The 17567-nt window shown below is 36.9% G+C and overlaps 1 protein-coding gene across 1 annotated transcript in view; it reads right to left on the reverse strand.

The window, feature by feature from the left end:
- b4galnt4b (beta-1,4-N-acetyl-galactosaminyl transferase 4b) overlaps positions 1–16566 on the reverse strand; it is a 130416-nt gene extending 113850 nt beyond the window's left edge. The window contains exon 1 of the mRNA XM_067400559.1: positions 16422–16566. Coding sequence (XP_067256660.1) covers positions 16422–16566 — 145 coding nt within the window. The remainder of the gene's footprint in view (positions 1–16421) is intronic.
- Positions 16567–17567: the final 1001 nt, after the last annotated feature.

The raw sequence follows: 17567 nt of genomic DNA on the forward strand, positions 1-17567 counted from the left end.
GGGGTTCCTTAGAAGCTTCTAGCTTCTTAAAGCGTCATCTTGACGTCAGCATTTGTCAGTAAAAAAAGGAAGAAGAGGAGGAAGAGCAGGAAGAGAGAGGTTTTATCTTGTGATCCATGAATATAAGAGGTGGAGACATCACACCCTCTTAAGGTGTCTGAGCCAATAAGGAGTTGCCCCCTCGGAGGGAAGTTTTACGAGTCTTTGTTCTGTAGCAAGATATTAGCATAAGACACTGGATTGGATGTTTGAGAGAAGAACCCTCTAGATTCTTATAATACTAATGTGTCACAGAGTTAGTAACATGTAACATAAATTACCAAATAGGAAATGAAAGTTGGAGTCCGTAGATACCAAGCATGCTGCCAATGTGATCTCAGTTAACTATACATTTGCAACTATGGAACATTAATACCAAAATAGTTCAAAAGAGAGAATTAATACATAGAATAAAGCCTATAAAAGGAAAGTCATGAGATGGGAAACTTGGATACATGTTTATACATTTCCCAAGTGGTTATATAGAGAATACGTAGGATTAAGAGAGTTTATTTGTCCTTCTCAGGAAGGATGAGTCACTAGTCTCTACAGCATTCTTATGGATCATAAAAGTACCATATAACTGTAACAGGACACCTAGTTGTGCCTGTGTGCTAGCTACACTTGGGATGTTGGTTGCAGTTTTAGGGGGATGAGTTCAGAGAACTTTGATAGTGAGAGTGAGTTTATGGGTAATTCATTGAATACCATGAATAATTGTGTGGCTGATTGGTCCAGACGCTACATATACCACCAGCATCCTATCATGTGCTTGGTTCATATATGCTTGTAAAGTGGTGGTTTATGGGATTCAGCTCTGACAGTGATTGTAGAGAAGTGGCTTATCATTGGTTGCAACTAGTGCTTCACACACCCCTTCTCATCAGTGAAAGTTGAGATTCACCTGAGAGAAATTGTTCAATTTAGGAGACATTTTCAGAAAAAAAAAAAAAGATTTAAAAAAATGTGTAAAATTAGCTTGACAGATTTGACAACTAGTTCAACATTTTTGTATGCAATGACTCAAGCAATGAAATGAGGACTATTAGTTTTATATGGAATGTCTATTCAGCATTCACAAGTATAGTTCATTGTGACTGACATGACATAAGCAAATGATAATGTTATAAAACAGCAGAGAGTTGTATGAAAGCAATTGATGCATGTCCAAAAGCATTTGCAATTTGTTCAAAGGAATGAGAAACTGCTACTATGATGTGCACAAATGACTAAATGTTGTGGAGGTTGAACTAACTATTGTGCAAATGTAAATAGTGATGTCAGAAATGCACCAAAGCGACTGAGAAAAATGATGTATATATACAGCAGGACAAAAAAAAAATTATATATATATAATATATAAACCTTCATAACTTAAATACAGTTAAGTAGCACCATAAAACAAAATAATAACATGATAACATAATAATAAACATGTTTTGACAAAAATGTTAAAAACGGAGTTATCTCGTTTTGCAACGAAACTCTTCATATATATATATATATATATATATTATATATATATATATATATATATATATATATATATATATATATATATATATATATATATATATATATTATATATATATATATTTACACAACTAAATTTTATTCTTTCTCATTAGAGGTACAGTGTACAGAGTGTTAAAGTACAGTATTGCTGACATACATACCTGTTATGTCTACGAAATGCTTGAATGATTGAGGAAAAGGTTGTTCTCCCAACATTTGGCTGCACCTTTAGACCCACATAACCCATTGTAAGGTCATAACTGAGAATGTAGTTCACAATCGTGGCCCTTATTTAATCAGAAACGTGCCTAATTCCTTTGCCTCTTCCTCTGTTTTGCCTCCCTATAACCTTCTACCACACATTCTTACTCTTCTTCTTTCCAGTTGTTGACCCTGTTTGTTTCCATGTTGTTCTTCCATTATTAGAAATTGTAACTCTTGTGTTATGCTCTGTATATGCTTTCCAGTTGAAGATTCATGACATGCATCTTTGAGCTGTTTTAGAGAACTGGTTGGGTCATTGGTTGATCTAATGCTTTACATTCCCTTGAATAGATTTGTGAAATTCAGGATTCACCTGCAAAATTCATCAATTCAGGACACATTTACAAGTCTAATACAAATGTATAGACAATACTTGACACATCATGATAACTAGGTCATCCATTTTGCATTTAATGATGCAAATTAGCAATTGATAATGTAGGAAATAGCAGACAATTGTACATAATCAATTGTATGAATGTAGCAAAGCATTTGCAATTTGTTCAAAAGAATGAGAAACTGCTTTTATGATGTGCACAAGTGATAGATGATGTGAAGTTTGAACAAGTAGATTTGAGAATTTCAGTTCTGATCTGAGAAATGTGCCAGAGCGACTGAGAAAAACTGTATCACTGCTTCAGTGTTACTTTTAACACCCTGTAGTGTGGACACGTATTCTGGGGGTGTTAATTTAACACTGGGGATTTTGCTGTGTACCATACAGTTAGTTAGTTAGTTAGTTAGTTAGTTAGTTAGTTAGTTAGTTAGTTAGTTAGTTAGTTAGTTAGTTAGTTAGTTTCATATCACAAATTATAAAGTTCTTTATTACAACTTTCATGGAAGCAATTTTTTTCATTACTATTGTTTCTAAAAAACCTCATATGCTCATCAAGCCTGTATTTATTTGATTAAAAAAATACAGAAAAACTGAAATATTGTGATATATTATTACAATTTAAAATAATGTTTTTTCTATTTTAACATACTTTAAAATACTTTAAAAAGCTGAATTTTAATCAGCCATTACTCCAGTCTTCAGTGTCATATGATCCTTCAGAAACCATTCTAATATGTTGATTTATTATCAGTGTTGGAAACAGTTGTGCTGTTTAATATTTTTGGAACCTGTGATCCTTTTTCAGGATGTATTGGTAAATAAAAAGTTAAAAAGAACAGAATTTATTATTTTCTAACAATACAAGCCTTTACTATCACTTGTTATCAGTTTAATTACTTTTGAACAGTGGTGTATATTGTTACAAAATGTTTCTATTTTGGAAAGATTATTTATTTACTATTGATATCTTGTAACGAAACAAAACTGACTTTGAAATCTTGTAAAAGAACAAAGAAACAAAACTTACTGTCTTTGAAATCTCATAACAGAAGAAAACCGACCATTATTCAAATCTTACAGTCATTGAAATTTTGTAAGCAAACAAAACTGACCGTCACTGAAATCTCGTAAAGGAACAAAACCAACCGTCACTAAAATCTCGTGAAGGTACAAAACCGACTGTCATTGAAATCTTGCAAAGGAACAAAACCGACCATCATTTAGATCTCATAAAGGAATGAAACTGACTGCTACTGAGAACTCCTAAAGGAACGAAATTGACTGCTATTGAGAGGAACAAAAAACGACCATCATTGAAATCTCGTAATAGAACAAAACCAAATGTTTGTTTTTTTTTTTATTCTTATTTTATATTTAAGAGTATGCTTGTTATGTTCAGTTGTTCTTCAAGTGTTACAGTGTGACAGGTCACGCTGACACGTTTGTGGTTAGACACTGGACGCCTGCCCAGTACGGTAGAAGTGATGTTTTTCAGAATTAACCATTTGAATTTGAATCTGATCAAAATATTATTCCTGATGACATTTAAAAGGGTAAGATTTGCAAAATTCCCCAAAGGGGGTCAAAACAACTCTTATATCTATTTTTGACACTGGACCAGTCTATGACAAATGGGACAAAAAAACCATTGACAAAAAAACCATTTAACCTTTCCTTTTAATATAAAAACATCAGTTTGTGTGGGATGTAAATTTCCCTATATGCTCATGGTATAAAGCTAACCGGGTCATTGATAATTCAGCTTTCTTCCCTCCTTTGATCTCCTTGGCTTCTACTTCCTGTCTCTTATCTGCAAATGTCTTAATTATTGCTCTTTTTGATTTTCATCTATTAGATACAATACTCTAAATTTTATTATTAACTATTGACTGCTTCTTTATGGTTGTTATTTTACCTTTTGGTTTTATTAAGTATTTTCATTATCGATTAAAGTTTGCGTGTGAGGCTAAATTTAATTGTAATGAATAAATATAGCTGCAAGCAGCAATTCGGGGCCAAGCCCCAGAAGGGGCAGTAGCGCAATACGGAGCAGGAAGAGCAAAAACAGCAGAAATTGAATGTACATGCTAAACAGCTCGTTCAGAAGGACAGGTGGAAACGAAATGAAAATTAATAGAAGTTCAGAGAATGAACACGGAATGAACTAAAAACACTTGTATCTCATTCAAGAGGAATTAAGATTAGTACAATGCTTATTTGGATAAAAAAGGTATCAAAATGACTCATTACACACAATTGTATAAAGGCACCCCACACGGGATTCGAACCCACAACCTCCGGGTCCAATGTCCATTTCTCAACTCATTGCGCCACTGTGCAGGTGAATGTTGGCACACCTGCCGAAGTTCATTAGTTCATGTGAAAATAAACTCAAAATGAAGAATTTTTATAAAACTGCACTGAATGTTATATTTAATAACTACTTTAGATCATTCTGCAGCTCATCATGCTGTAGCGCAATACAGAGCAGGAAGAGGAAAAACAGCAGAAAATGAACAAACATGAAACAGCTGGTTCAGAATTACGGGCGAAAATGAACTCAGAACTTATGTACATAAGCTTAGATGAAAATGAACACAGCATGAAACAAAAAGCATTTATTTCTAATCCAAGAGGCAGTAAAGGAATCAAAACACACTATTTCATAAAACCGCTCCACCTGGGATTCGAACCCACTATCTTGGGGTGCAGAGCTCATCAGGTAACTGGCTTTACACATTGAGCTACTTGAGGATGCACATTCAACAATTTGTGGAAGAGAACTTTTAGTGTAAGAAAGAATTTACAAAAAAGCATTACTTAGCATGCTAACCATATTAGCATGCTAAGCTAACTTAATGCTAATGAAGCTCATGGTTAACTTGATAGCTGAAGAGCCACATTAAAGAGAATGACAACTGGTTAGCATGCTAAGCAATTAGCAAAGCTAACTAGCATAAGACAACAAACACAAGCAAGGTCACATTCAGAGATGAATATCTTGGGAATGGTAGCGAATATCAAAAATCCATTCAGTCATTTCTGTGCGGCTCGGTCCAAAGATCACCTGAGCTGATTTTGGACAAAATTCGACAAAAATTGTAGGACGAGTAGTGAAAAAATGGAATACTGTACTTTTCAAAATGGCCACTACTGTACTGGGTGGAGTCTTAATGTAAGATATTGAATGTGATCAGTATGAAGAGAGGAATCAGTTGTATTGACATTCATTTTTCTGGAACAAAGGGTTCAAAAGTTATAACCTTTACAAAAGTGAATATTTGAACTGGTGGTGGCGCTATAGACTTAGTCCTAGATACTCCAAAGTTGGTCAAATTACTTTTAATTACTATCACTACAAGCATGCCAAATTTGATAATTTTCCTTCTTATGGTTCATTGATTACCATACAGGGGAAGAAGAATAACTACGAATTTGGACATAAAGGAATTGCATGTGATAGCTTCAGATTAGACCAGTTTTAGGCAGAATGCCTAGAACAGACACAAGTTCTGCATCTTTTCCTGCCACAGTACCTCATGCGGTCTGGGCATGTGTCACACTGAGTTTCGAACCCACGATGCAGAGCATTCGGGATCCGTGGCGTAACACATTGAGCTAATCAGCCATGCAAGTTCATCAGTATGCTAAGCAGAGGTTTCAGTGTGAGAAAGAGTTCACAAAAAAAAAGCTTCATAGCATGTTAACCATATTAGTATGCAAAGTTATTTAATGCCAACTAAGTTTTGGTTAACCTGTTGACTGAAGACCACATTAGAAAGAATAGCAATAGTTTAGCATGCTAAGCAATTACTGTGCTAAGCTAACTAGTATAAGACAACAAACACAAGCAAGGTCACATTCAGAGATGAATATCTTGGGAATGGTAGCGAATATCAAAAATCCGTTCAGTCATTTCTGTGCGGCTCGGTCCAAAGATCATCTGAGCTGATTTTGGACAAAATTGACCAAAATTTGTGGGAGGAGTAGCGAAAAAACTGTTTTTGATTTAATTCAATATGGCAGACAGGTACATTTAAGGAAAATGACAAATCGGCATAAGCCAGGGAATAAAATGACATAAAGCAGACAAATTTTGGATAATGTTTTCAAAAGTTATAAGCAATTTTGCAAAAATCATTATATCTGTGGAACACTAGGTGGCGCTGTGCTGAAACTTCTCATGTACCTTCAGGACACTCTGATGGTCATATGTACCAAACTTTGTGATGATATGTCAAATTGTTTAAAAGTTATTGCAATTTATGACAAAATTCAAAATGGCGGACACGTGGTTCATCCGATGTTGACGAATTCGATATCCTCGGATTCGGCATGGCACAGGGAATCCATAGACACCAAGATCTTGATTTTCTAATAAAGTGTTCAAAAGTTATTGGCCAAAATAGCCATTTTTCAGATCTCATGACCTGTAGGTGGCGCTGTTCCCAAATTTGGCATGGAACCTCAGATCATGGTCTTGATTAAGTGTACCAATTTTAGTTTTGATTGCTCAAAGTTTGGCCGAGATACAGCCTCTATAGCAATTTTGGGTCAACCTTGTTAACTTCGTGACATCATAACTTTTGAACAAAGATGAATAAAAAAAATCTGTTCAGTCATTTCTGTGCGGCTCAGACCAAAGATCACTTGATCAAAGTTTGGACAAAATTGGACAAATTTTGAAGGAGGAGAAGCGAAAAAAACAAATACTGTACTTTTCAAAATGGCCGCTACTGTAATGGGTGGAGACTTAATGTAAGAAGTTGAATAGCATCAGCATGAAGAGACGAATCAGATGAACTAAATTTAATTTTTCTATGACAAACAGTTCAAATGTTAAAACCGTTAGAATGTTGAAATTTTGAACTGGTGGTGGCGCTATAGAGTTGGTTCTAGAGACTCCAAATTTGGTCCAATCACTATTCATGAGCATCTCTACAACTGTGCCAAATTTCATCATTTTCTCATGTTCCGTTGATAGGGCTGCCATAGACTCCCATTCGGGAGGAAGAATAATAATAATAAAAGGGAAAACGTACAATTACAATAGGGGCTACAGCCCCTTCGGGGCTTGGCCCCTAAATAGTTAATAAATTTTTGCATCAGAAACAATGCCGAATGTCATTGAAATCTCGTAAAGGATCAAAACCGACTGTCAATGAAATCTCATAACCAAACAAAACCGGCCGTCACTGAAATCTTGTAACAGAATAATACAGACGTTATTGAAATCTCGTAACCAAACAAAACCGACCGTCAAATGCGCGGGAAGTGGGGGTTCTGGGGGTGCTGCAGCACAGGACAGTAAATGCAATGCACAGTTTTGTTACATTTATTCATTTCAAATCATCGTTTAATAATTTGTTTATAATAAACACATTAAATGGGCTATAAAAATGTTATTGTTTTTTTTAAAGAACAACTAAGATTAAATAAAAGCATAGGCAGAGCAAATAAATAGGCAAATAAAAGCATAAATTTCAAATTTAATTAAATTAAACTTGGCTGAATAGAGATATTCAGGCTTACACAAAAGTAAGGAAATGAAATAAAATAAAAATAGAGGAGGAATAAAAAAACTCCTTTGCCCTTGAGCGCGCGGGCCTTTCAAAGATACTCCCTTGCCTGTGAGCGCGGAAAGATGCGTTCAGCATCATAAAAATTCAGCTGTACGCGGCCGCTGTTCAGAGAGTCAAAGCTAGTCCACAGTCTAGTAAATGTTTCTTGCTTGCGCTGACTGAAAACATATGAGAAACACCATGTGACAGGACAGACTCGGACATTGCAGTACTGAACACTGAATGGTCCATGCATGTGGATTTGGATAAAACAGGTCATCGATTTGATGCTGTGCCTGAACGGCGTTTATCTTTTAACAGTGGCGTATAGCGGACGGGCATGCAGGGCTATTAACTTATTCTTATTATTATCATGTTACTTTTATTATTAAATTAATATTGCAATTCATTTGCCTTGCGATATCATAGCACATCACCACATAACTGACACACTACGAGGATAAAATATTAGTTAGATAGCTTACTCAATTAAAAACAACGAAATACTTCTCGATTCACAAAAAAAAAAGAAAATACTATTTTTTTCTCACTATGGGCCACAAGAGAAATATTAAGAAAATAAATTGTCTCCAAGAGAATATGCGCTTTTAATGCAGCGACAGATGCCAAAAACTCAGTCAGTTTTTACTTTCAGTTTCTATAGTGAATATCTGACTAGCGTGTGAGACTTCTTCACCCCCATAACTCTCACAAAAAGTTTGCACATTGTTTGTATGATATCCACTAGCTCGCCTTCATGGTTTAAAATGGAAATATTTTAAATATTGCAACGTGGCAGGACCCCCCCATCTGAGTGCTGTATTGTAAGTATTGTAAATACATGATATATACTTAAAATAATTATGTAAGTAGTAAAGCAATACAAACGCAAACGGGCGTTTTAAGTTTAGAAACATTTTGAGTCACCCCTCCCTTGCCTCAGTGGTTTGGTCCACTGCGCACGTCACACTTGTGTGTGTACAAGACCGACTGCGCTGGTGGGAGAGAACAGTTCTACAGACAGTAGTTGAGAGGAACTCTAGTAAGTAGGCTGTCAAGGCTATTTTATTCAAAAACATCAGATGAAGTGGTTAATTTTTTCTTTAAAGGGTTAGTTCAACCAAAAATGAAAATTTTGTCATTAATTACTCACCCTCATGACGTTCCACACCCGTAAGACCTTCGTTAATCTTCGCAACACAAATTAAGATATGCTTCGTGAGGCCTCCACAAGGAGCAATGACACTTCCTCTCTCAAGATCCATAAAGGTACTAAAAACATATTTAAATCGGTTCATGTGAGTACAGTGGTTCAATATTAATATTATAAAGCAACGAGAATATTTTTGGAGCGCCAAACAAAACTAAATAACGACTTATTTAGTGATGGCCGATTTTTAAAACAATGCTTCAGGAAGCATCGGATCACAAATGAATCAGTGTATTGAATCTGCTGTTCGAAGCGCCAAAGTCACGTGATTTCAGCCGCTGGCAGTTTGACACGTTATCTGAATCATGATTCGACACACTAACTCATTTGTGCTCCGAATCTTCCTGAAGCAGTGTTTTGAAATCGGCCATCACTAAATAAGTTGTTATTTTGGGTTTAAAAATATTCTCGTCACTTTATAATATTAATATTGAACAACTGTACTCACATGAACTGATTTAAATATGTTTTTAGTACCTTTGTGGATCTTGAAAGAGGAAGTGTCAATGCTCCCTATGAAGGCCTCACGGAACCATTGGATTTCAACTAAAATATCTTAATTTGAGTTCCGAAGATTAACAAAGGTCTTACGGGTGTGGAACGTCATGAGGGTGAGTAATTAATTTTCAAGTGAAATGCAAAGCGTCGGATGCTGTGGTGTAAAGCACGCCGCCACTGGACTCTAGAGCAGTGGAGACGTGTTCTCTGGAGTGACGAATCTCTCTTCTCTGTCTGGCAATCCGATGGACAAGTCTGGGTTTGGCAGTTGCCAGGAGAACGGTACCTGCCTGACTGCATTGTGCCAAGTGTAAAGTTTGGTGGAGGGGGGATTATGGTATGGGGTTGTTTTTCAGGGGTTGTGCTTGGCCCCTTAGTTCCAGTGAAAGGAACTCTTAATGCTTCAGCATACCAAGACATTTTGGACAATTTCATGCTCTCAACTTTGTGTCAACAGTTTGGGGATGGTCACTTCCTGTTCCAACATGACTGCGCAGCAGTGCACAAAGCAAGATCCATAAAGACACCTTTGGGATGAATTAGAGCGGAGAAGAATGGTCAAAAATTCGCTTCTAGAAGAATGGCCAAAAATTCCCATAAACACTCTTAAACCTCGTGGAAAGCCTTCTCAGAAGAGTTGAAGCTGTTATAGCTGCAAAGGGTGGGCTAACTCCCTATTAAACCCTACGGATTAAGAATGGGATGTAATTAAAGTTCATGTGCACGTAAAGGCAGGCGTCCCAAAACTTTTGGCAATATATATATATATATATATATATATATATATATTGTACACTCTTTAAGTGACGATATTGTGGTTTTACCCTAATAAGCCCAAACTAATACAGCTCAGCTGAGAAGAGAGACAGACAGAAAGAAAAAAAAGATATAATGATGGCATGACTAAATGTCACACCATTTTCTGAGGATTAACTGAAGAACCTGCACCTGTAGTGTCAGCCTAGCAGATGGATTTAGAAGTGTTTTCCTTTCCTTCTCACTGCAAAACTGCCTGTACATATGATTATGGTAACACTTTACAATAAGGTTCATTACTTAAAATTAGTTAACTACATTAGTTAACATGAACTGCACTTCTATAGCATTTATTACTCTTTGTTAATGGTAATTTCAACATTTACTAATACTTGGTAAAATTAGTTAATGCACTATGAAGTAATATGAAGAAACAATGAACTGCTGTTTTTATTAACCAAAGTTAACAAAGATTAACAAATACAGTAACAAATATATTGCTTATGGTTAGTTCTTGTTAGTTAATACATTAACTATTGTTAACAATTGGACATTATTGTAGAGTGTTACCAAGATGATTTATGCTCAATACATTGGCAACTGCCAATCTCTGACTTTTGCTCATGACATGAGTTTGGAAAGGTAAACAAATTATCACTATTGGCAAAGATTACTAATAAGATAAAGGATGCAATTAAACAACATTTTTAAATAATGTATAGGATCCAAACTCTGTATAGTGATATGTAAACTTCTTACAGTAAAAGAATATTTGTTAAAAATGTACATGCAACCTGCAACCGCACATATAGTTGGCTGTTCCTAAATAAAAGAGCCATGAATAAAGAATGATAATGGCTCCTCTACAATTGGACTCAGGCCACGCAGAGCACATCTTCAGCCCCAGAGCCAGAGCCACTGCTGCCTCCAGGAATACCAATGAGAGTTTGAGGTTCCAGCAACTGAAATCAAAGACAATGAGATGCAGCCAATTCTTTTTTTTTTTTCTTTTTTTTTTTTTAATGTTATGCAGTGCGTTTGGGTCTATGAAACATGCTGTGTTGCTTGAAGGCACCTAGACCCAGCAAGTCCAATAAGAGCTTCATCTGTGACCACAGTTATCATATTACTGTATGCTTTGAAAAGGTTTCAAATGAGCATTCAGTTTCATTTCATACATTAATATCTGTGATATCCTACTGAACAAGGAAAATGAGCCTAGCACAGATGGGCTTATCCATTCTGAGTGCCTCCCAGTGGCTTCAAACCTAAATGTATATGACCCACACAGGTCGGGCTCAGTCTTCATAGCAGGTGTAGGTGACGCATGAATGGCTCCTTAGATGTCAGCCGACTGCCTCCCAATTAACTAAATGTGTGGTAAACAAACTGCTCCATCATGCAGTATAGAAGCAGCAGACAGATCTATGAAGTGATCTATGTTGTGATTCTAGAAGCTGCCAAGATGTGAAACACTGAAAATCCCAAAGCAGTGCTGCTTGCATGGACATTCAAGCACCAAGCAGAGACACACAATGTCAATGATGATGGATGGTCATGGATGTACTCTGCGCAATCAGCCAGTCATATGCATGGTTGTATTATATCATATTTCATAAATTTTCCTTTGTGGACCAGGGTTGAAGAACTTCACTTCATTTTACAAAATGCTTTACTTTTGTTTAATTTTGTTTAAATTGCAATTCATAAATAAAATAAAAGATATCCGTGATAGGTACAGTAGCCTGTGCCAAGTGCCACAGAAAAGTACTTTACTTGATCAGTGATCGTAAACTATACTGGGTAAATCTTTAGCATGTGCTTTAAGCTGACTGGACAAACACATTTTTTTATGTGTGTTTAATGTCATTTTATATTAAATAAAAATACTTAAACTATAGGAGTTCCATTAATTAAAAACACTTTTTTTTTTTCAATCGAGCTGTTCAAGAGCTGACCTGTTCATAACATTTTTTAGAAATATTTTGCACATAAAAGTTCACAATTAGATGTACAAAAGTAATACATGTTTTTATTTTTTAAATATTTTTAACCATATTTTTTATTGTTACTGTAAACCATACATATGTAAACATATGATTGGCTGTCTTAGCTACGAATAACTTGTTTCTGCTGTCTCTTCTAACTAGTCATCTTGAATAAGATTTCATATATCAAAATGTGTTTCTGCCTGAATTCTCTGACTGGCAGTATGCTCATCAAAATCTGCATGTTTTTTGCTCTTCCTGTCTTGGTGCTGAGTGGACCACCACCTGCTACATGTGTCCTTGCCCCGAGCCAAGTCAACAGACAACGGACTGTTCAGTCACCTAAATACAAATGCAGCATCCCTCCCACTGATGAAAAGAGTAGCATTCAAGATGCACAGTATAAAAGCAATTCAGAAAACTATTCTGCTTGTTGAGATTAATAATTTTAGTGATGTGCCTTGTGTCCCAGTTACATCAGGCTTGGCCATTTTTATTTAAAATCTATTTCAGTGTGACAATAAGTGTGTCTCCAAAAGATATTTGTCCACAGAGATCAACATGCCCTCCAAGACGTTTACCTCCCCTCTGACTAATGACTAACCAGGTGAAGTGACTTTAGAGATTTGCCCTCTTACTTCCCACACTTGAGATAATAGTGGCATCTGTCCAAAACACTCATTTGCATAAGCATTACCTTGTGTGTTGAGAGAAGCTTAACACAAATTTCATTAACCTATGGGTTAAAAGAGTCTGTACTTCTAATTTCTCTGCCTGTCAACTTCAGCCACAGAATTCACAGCAACTAGATAACATTTTTAAATCTCAATCACTGCAAAACCAATGGGGGAAAAGCCTAGAACCTTTATGCTATAATTAGAAATATACAAATTTATTCCTCTCAAATACAGTCATGGTTTATCAGCTAATCCACAACAATTACTTCATCTCTAATAACAAAGGACATATGGCTTCAAGGTAAAAGTTAATGAGAGACTGTGATTAAAAAATCCAATTTAGTTGTTTTAGAATGCTAAATTAGAAATTATTTACAAATTTCTTCACAACAAATAATATTTTTGCATGAGAGAGGATATTGGTGTGGTATGGAAAAAACAAACATATATGTAAACCTTGTTCCCTGAAGGAGGGAACGGAGATGATATTTCAGAACGATTCAACGACCCGATCACCTTCGAGTATAAACTAAATGAGCCAATGGACATTGGCATGCAAGATTTGCATCGCACACTCCACCCCGCGAAGGAAGAGTTTTCACTGTGGAGCGGTACAGCAATGGTGGCGACTGGACGTAACGTCTCCATTCCCTCCTTCATCGAAAGAGGGTGACATACGTAACCGAGACGTTCCCTTACAGCCAGTCATGTTCAATGTTACGTCAGAACAACTGACGAATTGGGATACCTACCAAAATGCCACTATTGCTGCCCCTTCCATTGCCCTGTATAAGTCGCCAAAACCCCCCGCGCCTGCTGGGACAGAAGGAAGGACAGCGCTTACACAGAGAAGTGTCTATCACTGCTGTTCTGTGGAGACAGTTGGATAACACTGGTAATGGACCTGCAGGCATTTTCGGTCAATGAATCAAGCCTGAAGTTTGAACCGGCCTACTCTCACATAATCCTGAGACCCTGGCCCAGATACGTGCCCAAGGTTCCTACGACACCATTCAGGGATCAGGTGTTGAAACTGCAAGCACTGCCCTTGCTCTGCTCTGTCCCTTACGCATGCTTTAGGACCTCAGACCAGCTCTTCGTCTGCTACGGAGACCAGCAGAAGGGAAAGGCTATATATGTAGCACTGCCCTGATTGGGGCAGTCCATATGTGTAATTTCCACATATTACCTCCTACGTGCAGGATGTGGTCTCAGTAGCATTCCCTTATGGGAGTACACTTCACCTCTTAAAGGAACACGCCACTGTTTTTGAAAATGGGCTCATTTTCCAACTCCCCTAGAGTTAAACAGTTGAGTTTTACCGTTTTCAAATCCATTCAGCCGATCACTGGGTGTGGCGGTAGCAGTTTTAGCTTCAGCTTAGCATAGTTCATTGAATCTGATTAGATTATTTTTGAAATTTTGCTATTTAAAACTTGACTCTTCTGTAGTTATATCATGTACTAAGGCCGACGGAAAAGGAAAAGTTGCGATTTTCTAGGCCGATATGGCTAGGAACCATACTCTCGTTCCTGCGTAATAATCAAAGAACTTTGCTGCTGTACCATGGGTGCAGCAGGCACAATGATATTATGCAGCGCCTGAAAATAAGCTAACTTCCGTCAACATAACCAACGTGACCACCTGCTTGCACAGAGAGCGTGCCTTGCAACCATGGAGACATTTGTGGGAGATGATTCAGAAGGTATTTACTTTGGTGCAGATCCTGAACCATATCTATTTGAACTGAAGATGAGCTTTTGGAACATGAAAGGGCAAGAAAGTGTGGCTGAACAGACGGGAGAAGGAGAGCAGCTTTGAACTGGTGGTGCAAGTGTGGGGCTTGCCAACCCATGCTGACCAAAAGTGAGTGCCTGTGTTGTAGCGAGTGGGACCAGGTCTTGCCATCGATGGCAAGGGAGTGGCATGTGTTGCAACATCCGAGGACTTCTTAATAATGCTGCATCCTGCAGTGGTTGATTTTTTTTTTCTTTTTTTTTTTCGGTTTGACAAAATAAACTTGAAAAAACATCCCATGCCGTGTGGGCCTCACGTCCAGCTATCGCTAGAGTAAGTGATTCCTGCGATCATTACAATGCATGACTCAAAGATTTAGAATGCATACTGTCAGCATGCATTTTCAAGCTTATTTTCATGATGCTATCTTCTCAGTCAATACAACTACACATAGAATCATAAAATCTACGGTGTTGCTCACAGTCACATGCCACTTCTCCTGCAAACTCAAAAAGGTAATGAAAATGTATGATATTGATGACATCACCACAGCTCTGTTCTGACTGGTCAGACTGACAGTGTTACAGCTGACCTCACATTAACTTACAACACTCCCTGGTCTCCCCCTATGTTAATTAGTGAATGTACTGATTATTGGATAAGTTCCAAACAACATTCAAACTCTGTATTATGCATGGACATCAGCACATCCATCAGAATAATGTTGTTAAAACATTTTTGTCTATTTTAAATGTAAAAATGTTTAAATGTTTTAATGCAATGTTATTTAGTGCTAAGCAGATAAAATATATATACATCACATCATATGAGCTGAATAAAAATGTCTGAGCACTGAAATTCATAATTTCTAACTATTTGGTATAAATTGTATTCTTTTTATCTACTGTATGACTAACACTCTGGATACGCAATTTACGCCAACCTCTTTAATGCACACACACACACAACACCAAGTATAACAGAAAATTGTGTAAAGGTCACTACTAGTGCTCTTAGAATTGTGTGGTAAGTGATTAATCCAGACAGTAATTAAAGAAAGGGAACTCTTTTCACTGAATTGGTACCTTTCAGGACATTCATCAAATTGTGCCTGTGGGTTAGACTTAATTTCTCTTTAAAAGCATAAAGGAAAATAATCTTTGCACACAGCCGCTTCAAGTCTTATCTGTAGTACTAATGGTTGTACAACTCAAAGTACAAATTAGTTTAGGAATAATCAGCAGTTAGCTGGGCAGAAATAGACGATAATTAAACTTTAACCTGAAGGAAAAATTCTCATTTAGATCATACAATGGCTTTAGCAACGGACAGCTCTATTTTACTGTACTGTCTTCCTCATTAACCTGCTCTTGAAACCCAAAAGAAACACTGAATTGATAATTATGAACAGTCTAATTTTCAAAGTCAGCTTAACATATATTTTTGTCCAATCTATTGAGGATATGCTTATTAAGGCTTCAGTGGGCCTTACTGTCCTCTGATAAGAAATATGAATATTCAAGCCTAAAATGTCATCCAGTCACTGTGATTTTGCCAAATATGACATGCTCCTGCCTCAACATATTTAGTTAATCCTGGAACATCATTCCTGTCAGAAAAGTTAGTTTTATCCCCTAAAATAACCCATAACTTATCCCTAAAATCAGAGGGAAATGATAGCTGAATAACACTGATGTAGAAGCACTTAACCTTGGTTGTAAGCTTAAAGTTGACAAAGTGTAAGCTTGTCCCTCAAGCCTGATTAATTAATTGGAACGTTGTTCCAGGACCAACAAATATGTACTTGCAGAAATCATGTTCAGCGTCATCCATACTGACCTTTCCCATAGTTGAAGTGGAGTTTGATGGCTTTGCCTTGGTTGATGTGAAGATACGTGAACCCAATGGCAAACATAAGCAAAACGAGCAGCAGAAGGAGTTTGAACTGCTTGCGGATCTTCTTCAGAGGAAAGCGCATCCTCATCACAGTAACATCACCCACTCAGTGGAAAATTCAGACCAGTATCCTTCAGTGTTGATCTTGTAAAGCTAGAATTTCAAAAGATGTTGAAATGATCTGCTTCACACTCAAAATACTGATAATAGAACATCTAAAGACTGTTTCCTTTATAATTGATGAACATATACAACAATGGCATTCAAAACTTCCCCACCACATTCGAGTCTGATGTACTAAAGGGTATTCATTATAAGTGACATTTACATGGTTATGCCTACATTTGAAATAAATGTCACAGTCAGTTATTATTTCTTTGATAATCGTGAATACTTACCATAGACGTGTTTTTCTCAGTAAAACTACCATGTCTAACCGGTGTCACCACGGGAGCTGTATGTGTGTTGGTTGATGTTGCGCTGTTCCATGTCTGTCTTGACTGCTCATTTGAGTCCAACCAGAACAATATTCCGTACAAAAAGAGAGACTGCTCGTCATTTCTGTAATTATAAGTGTCGATACAGGTAAAACATACACGGGTTTGGTGATGCAGCCGTCAGACTTACTGTACACACTTATTTCCTTTTCGATATGTCTTCAAACACGGAGGTTTTCAAGTCTGTTAATGCCATTATAGTACCGCACAAATCATTACTCCAGGCGCGTGTTGAGCAGACAGTGGAAGTGTTAAATTAAATTTAAACATTTTGTGTTTATTGTAAGAAGAGCGACGAAAACAAATTAAGCTCTGCTTGTGTTGATGAAACATCGCTGTTTTCTGGTTTTGTCTCAGTGTCTCTTCTCGTGCTCATATTCACGAGCACGCTTTTGTTTCCCCTCTCTGTTTTACAGACTAAAATCGACTGCAAACATCTTCGTGTGGAGCCATCTAAATCCTCGTGTTGAGTCCTTTTTGTTTTGGTGTTCTCTGCCATTAAAGAAAACTGAAATATTTCCCCAGCATCAGCGCACTTGTCCGACCGCATCCCATAGTTGCATCCTGGTTTTCATCAGTGGTCTGGTCTGAT

Source organism: Chanodichthys erythropterus, chromosome 11 (assembly GCF_024489055.1).
Source record: "Chanodichthys erythropterus isolate Z2021 chromosome 11, ASM2448905v1, whole genome shotgun sequence".
Lineage (NCBI taxonomy): Eukaryota > Metazoa > Chordata > Actinopteri > Cypriniformes > Xenocyprididae > Chanodichthys > Chanodichthys erythropterus.